General features: G+C 30.4%; 1 protein-coding gene across 1 annotated transcript; it reads right to left on the bottom strand.

Annotated features, from left to right (window-relative positions):
- Positions 1-2,501: 2,501 nt before the first annotated feature.
- On the bottom strand, positions 2,502-5,240 carry LOC103501784 (protein CUP-SHAPED COTYLEDON 2-like). Its single transcript, XM_008465479.3, has 3 exons — positions 4,860-5,240; positions 4,077-4,360; positions 2,502-3,259 (listed from the first exon to the last, which is right to left on the bottom strand). Exons 1-3 carry the CDS (start codon positions 5,056-5,058, stop codon positions 2,663-2,665), a joined length of 1,080 nt encoding a protein of 359 aa, XP_008463701.2. The 5' UTR covers positions 5,059-5,240; the 3' UTR covers positions 2,502-2,662.
- Positions 5,241-6,169: the final 929 nt, after the last annotated feature.

Raw genomic sequence — 6,169 nt, 5'->3', positions numbered from 1 at the left:
CGAAGTACAAACATATATTTGTAATAATATTAACTAGGAAACATATGCCCAACTTTTCATGCAGTCTAATTTAGATACAACAATCTTTGGTTGCACAATGCACAGGCAAGTTCTTTTCACGCCCTTTCACCTTCGCCGACTACTATCCACAACTAACTTCAAAACCCGCTTTTGATGATCATTACAAGTGACTAATTCTAACGATTATCAATGACCAACTTTGGTGGTGATTAGACCACACTCAAAGATTAGTGTTTTTAAATTATTCTTACCGTTAAATTACTAGAAATGCTTTAAGAAAAAATTGGTGAATAAGTAGTGTTTTTGTCAAATTTTATTTTGACATTCTATGGTTATTATATATGTTGATACTTAAAGATCTTGCTCCCGTTAAGCTTTTGCTACTCACTCATGTTTTTTTTTTGTTTTTTTTTTTTGTAACTTTTTACAATCTTTTTTTTTTTTTTTTTATCAAATACTTATCTTCCCTTTAAACATAACCAATAGTTAATGACGAGTATTACATTAATGATACGACATAAGAAGAAAACTTATGCAAGTAACGAGTAGAGTAGTAGAGCACACAGTAACAAAGAGCTAATTTTGTAATTTCATTCCTTTCATTACCTGAGCAAAATAGCATTTTGCACAAACAAAAATCTGTCTTCTGAAGTTGATTACCATCATACATACTTACACTGATAAGAACTGTAATTAATGTTGTTAATATCCATAAATGATGGAAACAAAAAGTAATATCCAACAGAAACATACAAAGATTGCATATTTATTACTGAAAAAGAAAAAGGAAAAATGAAAAAGAGGAAAATTTGAAAAGGAAAAAAAAAAAGTGAAAACTGAAAAGTTTGGCAGAAGGAGCTGCAGGAAGGTAACTTCTGAAGATAGAGAACAATTGAAGATTTTAATAAATGATGAACAAAAAGACAAGTAAAAAGAAAAATAGAAACAACCATTTTTTCCTATAAATATGGAATATATATTTCTCTTTATCTACAAACCCTAAATCAAGTTATCTAATTATTTTAATTAAAATTAAAATTTAAAAAAGAAAAAAGAAAACTACACCCCACAAATACACATATCACCACGAACAGTCACTTTCAAATTTTGATCCTCACAATAAAAGTTGGATTTTTCACTACTTCTTTAACAAATACAAACAAACCCCATTTTGCCTCATCATCTATATTCAACCTCATTATTCTCCATCTTCTTCTAATCTTTATTCATGAATTCTTTTTTTTTTTTTTTATAACGAAAAAAATAAAAAAAAACTATATCAGAAACATTTTAAATTGAAGATCTTGAAATACTATACTATCAAAAGTAAGAATTTTTAATAGCATTTTTTAAAAGTTAGTAATATTGAATGCTTTAAAATATAGTGTATTTATATATTTTTAAAATATATTAGTATCTAACGTTGTATAGTTATATCATAGTATTGCTTTCTAAAGTTAAGTTTCTATAGCTAATAAAGTTGTAGCTTTCTAATATACCATTTTCTTGCGTTAATATAAGTTATTACTTTTCTCAATAAGTGTTTTTTTTTTTTTTTGCTAGCTTTAGTTATTTTTAACTACTATTTCATTAATATTCATGACTGAACATAAAATATTGACCATTATAACTTGCTTGGAATTACTTTCAAGCTAATTAAGACGACCTCTAATAGAGATAGAAAATTTAGAGACTAAACTTAGTAAATGAACACAAACAATTAAGAAGAGAAGAATAGAGTTTGATTAAAAAATTTAGAATATGGTACGTACTTATGTCCCATCATAATATATTGCAATCTAAGTTTTCCATGGGTAAGTAAGTTGGTAGACTATTCAAATGTTTTCATGGAAAATGGGTACCTAAGCTACACATCCTATTTATTCACTATATGAAAAGATCTTTATGTTCTCCTTTTCTCATATAGAAGAACCCAAATAAGGGATAATTCTAAACTAAAATTAAAAGGAAAATGCCTCCACACCAATATTAGAAGTTTGAGATTTTGTGAGAGAAATTATCCAAAGCGACCACAAAACACTTTATAATAATTTTAATTAGCATTGTGATAACAAACATTTTTATGTAATGTTAGTCTACCATCTATCAGTATTTTCAAAAGTCAAATGAAACTTTTGAAAAGTAGGTTTTTTCTTAAAAAATCCATTTTAAAAATTTGAATACCTTAAAAAATTAGAATAAAACGAATATAAATTTAAAAAATATATAAACATAGACACTCAAGAAAAACCTAAAGAGCTTAGTTCAGTTCATACAATTGTCCGAAACTTCCTAACATTATTAGAATGCCTCGTTGAAACAATTCAATAGAATGTTTTCTAGTGAGGGTATTAATTCACTACAAATTTCAGTTAATCATATCTCTAAAAAAAATTACTCAAAACATTATAAGTTAGTAGTTATTCTTTTTTTGAAAAGAAAACCTTTAAAAACTAATTAAGAATTAAATAAAGTGAAGAAAAACATAGTAATAAGAGAATCCATTTAAAATCCATAAAATTAAAACTTGAGAGAAAGCAATTAGGGATAGAAGGGTTCATAATTTCAAAGAGAGGTTTTCAGAAACTAAAAAAGTCAACAAATTAAGAGCTACCAAATTCTGATGATCTGATCACAAAAATCAGTAGGACCACATGCAGTCAAGTTCGGTGGAGCTCATGACTTTGGGTTCATCGGCGACACCCCAATTTCCGCCAGAGCTACACGCTGCCACATCATTATTGCCGTTGTTGAGCGCCGGCACAGGTGGAGAACAGAGGTTTACCGGCGAGTAGAAGAATGGGAGTTGGAGATTCTCCTGCAGGCTCCGGAGACTTGGGAACGCCGACAGACCGATGTTACGGTGGAACCGGGGAGAGGGATCGGCTGCGAGGAGTGGCGACGGAGTGGCAAAATCGTAACTTGGGATGTTAAAGCTACCGCCAGCGGTGGTGGTGGAGAAACAGGACACGTGCTCTCTTGCCGTTGGGCTGTTGTACGAGCAGCTGTCACGGTCGGTTATGTTACCAGACGCCGCCGTGCCGGTCGCCGGAGCTGAGTAGAGTGATGAGTCGAGAAGCGGCGGGAGAGACACCGACGACGGTGAACTTGGTTCCGGGTGTACGTTTATTGAACCGGGAATGAACCGCGCTTTCTTTGAACCTCCGCCGTTGCTGGAGGTGGCTCCGCCGCAACCGGAGCCACTCTTTTGAAACACCCTCGAAATTACCCACTCATCCTGATAATAGCATTCATACATAAATATCATTTCCCCAAAATCTAAATTTTTAAAGTAAAAGTTTTTAGCTAATGAGCTAAACTCATATTAACATATTAAGAATTTGATTTAACGTAATAAAAGTGATATTAGAGATTAAGATTATTTATAATCTAAGCTTAATATATTTATTCTATTCTTATCTCAATATATATATATTCTAACCTATATAGGGGATAGTGTCCCCTCTTATTTATTTGTTTGTTTATTTTCAATCTCCAAGTAGTTGTGACAAGACATTCGACATAATTATGATACAAAAGACCAATAAAAAATATGTTTCTAGAAATTCTAAAATCAATTTAAATAACAAAGAAGACCATTTCTTGATTGATGAAAATTTGAAGTGTAAAAATCAAGCCTTCAATCCATTTCAATTATTTTAAAAGTCTCTTAAGAAAGAGAGAAAGAAACTAAACACAACCAATAACCAATAATTAGATAAACTTCATAAAAATCATTTAAAAATTTCTCCAATAACCATTCGTTAAAATCAAAATTATACATCACAATCTTAAATCAATTATAGAAATTATTGAAAAATACATACCAATATTCTTTTTCCTCTGATCATCATAACCAAACCCTAACTTCCACTTTCAAAAATTTTTAATGGAGGTATGCATGAGAACAAAGAACATACTTAAAATCCTAACACACCCTCAAAACAAAAGAGGATTCTTAAAAAAAGAAAAACTAGAATTAAACAAAAAAGAGTAAGAAATATTGATAAAGATGTTTAATTAATTAGGGTTTTGAATAAAGAAAAATGAAGTACCTTTGAAGATCCAGAAAGGTAATGATAGGCAAATTTGCCTTCAAGTCGATATTCATGCATAACCCAATTGCTTTTTTCCCCTTTTGGAGCTCTTCCTCTATAAAACACCAATGTCTTCTTCATCCCTACCAATGAACATGTTTTCACACTGTATATTTCCCTATCTTTTCCCGTCGCCTTCCAGTACCCGGCCTCCGTCGCTCGATTCGTTCGTAGACCCGTCGGGTACTTTCGATCTCTTAAGCTGAAGAAATACCACTCTTTTTCACCCATCTTTGCCTTCTCTGTGTCATCGTGTTAAATCATCGTTATTAGACTCAAAAGATTTAATTATCATCATTTCTAATCTTATTCTTAACTACATATATCAAAACATTTAGTTATTCTGGGTCAAGAAATGTTAATAATTAAAATTAAAAGAGAATAAAATCACATGAATTAGATTTTTTTCTAATTATATTGTGCCAACTAAGCTATGCTCTTTTGTGACAAATGGGTTTATATATATGCAACCCAAACGACTTCAAAATGTTTTGCTAATTAAGTTTGTTGAAATGTAAAAAACTGGGATATCAACACAATTAATCAATAAAGGTTGTGGCTTTTTCTAACTGGGTTTCTAATATATATATTGATGATAATATTCTTTCTAAATAGACTAAAAAGTTCAAATAATAGTAATTTTAAAAGTATGAAAATCAGTGATTTAGAAGTGATTCAAAATTCAAATAATAGTAATAATCAGAAAAAATATGAGAAAAGTGACTAAAAGAGAGTATATACCAGGAAGCTCCCAAGGCTCGCACTTGTTGAGGTCAACTTCAGCAATGGCGCGACCAGTGAAATTAGTATCAAGAACCTTCTTGAGAAGGTAGTAAGTGATGAGTTCCTCATCGGTGGGATGGAAGCGGAAGCCAGGGGGAAGGTGGTGATTGGTGTTGTCGGCGGCGGAGTCATAGTAAGAAAAGGAAGAAACATCCATTATAATATTTGAAAATGGCGGAGAAAAAAGAAAGGGAGAGGGAGTAGTGAAGAAAAATGGAAAACCCAGATGGAAAGATGAATTTAATGGAAGAAAAAAGGAAGCGTTTTGTGATGTATAATGAGATAGAGAGAGAGAGAGAGAGAGGAGATAGGAGTGGGGGTTTGTGTAAAATTTCAGAATGCGTGCGTGCGTGAAGAGAAAAAAGTGTGCAGGTATTCCTATGTCAGTGAACAAAATCAAATGAAACAGAACTTCATTACACTCAATATATATATATATACACACACAACCCTTTTTCTTTCTTCTTTCTTTTCTTTTTTAAATGTTCTGATTTGAAATTCCATAAATGGTTTTAGATTAATTGCTTCGTTTGGAACTAGAAACGTTGAAACATATGTATTTTAAAAAAATTGTTTTGATGGTAAGAGTTAAAATTAAGAGGTGGTTTAGGGAGAAAAGGAGTGAATTACTATAATATTATATTACTTTAATGTTCGTTTGGAATGTAATAATATATGTTTGATGTGTATATTCAAATAATAAACATAATAACAAACGAAGATTTTGAAATAATATTTACGATATTATTTAAAATAATATTTACTACATTAGTAAGAGTTGGTTATTATAGTTTTAGGTAGTCTCTATCTTAAATGACCGCTCTATAATATCGTTTTTTCTAAAAAAATAAAATAGAGGCTTTAAAATTACTTTAAATTTGTTATCTAAATTACAATCCTCCAAAATCATGATTTTTTGGTAGTTAACGTGATGTTGTTGTTAATTCTTAAAAAGAAAATAAAATTTAGCTAAATTATTGTAAATCTAAGTCCATATCATTTAGTGGAAGTCATAATTTAGTCTTTTATTGTTATTAAGACTTACAAATTGTTTAAATATAGAACATTCCCATCATGGAGTTAATTACCGGTGTCCCCAAAATTACTCATGTAGGTAATACGAAGAGAAAATTTAGACTTTTGACATATACATGTAGTTCAAGATTATGATTGAATATGATGCTCTAATTATAACGACAAAAGGTTCATATTTATCAAAAGTATGTTTTATTCTTAAGAAAATAATATTAAATAATTTATAACATATT

Source organism: Cucumis melo, chromosome 7 (assembly GCF_025177605.1).
Source record: "Cucumis melo cultivar AY chromosome 7, USDA_Cmelo_AY_1.0, whole genome shotgun sequence".
Taxonomy (NCBI): Eukaryota; Viridiplantae; Streptophyta; class Magnoliopsida; order Cucurbitales; family Cucurbitaceae; genus Cucumis; species Cucumis melo.
This window is presented reverse-complemented; position numbering and strand designations above follow the sequence as displayed.

Coding starts and splice junctions, on each gene's coding strand:
- LOC103501784 (XM_008465479.3), bottom strand. CDS start 5,058: ATGGATGTTTCTTCCTTTTCTTACTATGACTCCGCCGCCGACAACACC. Junction 4,361..4,859: donor CGAGCCTTGGGAGCTTCCTG/GTATATACTCTC, acceptor ACGATGACACAG/AGAAGGCAAAGATGGGTGAA. Junction 3,260..4,076: donor ACCTTTCTGGATCTTCAAAG/GTACTTCATTTT, acceptor TGCTATTATCAG/GATGAGTGGGTAATTTCGAG.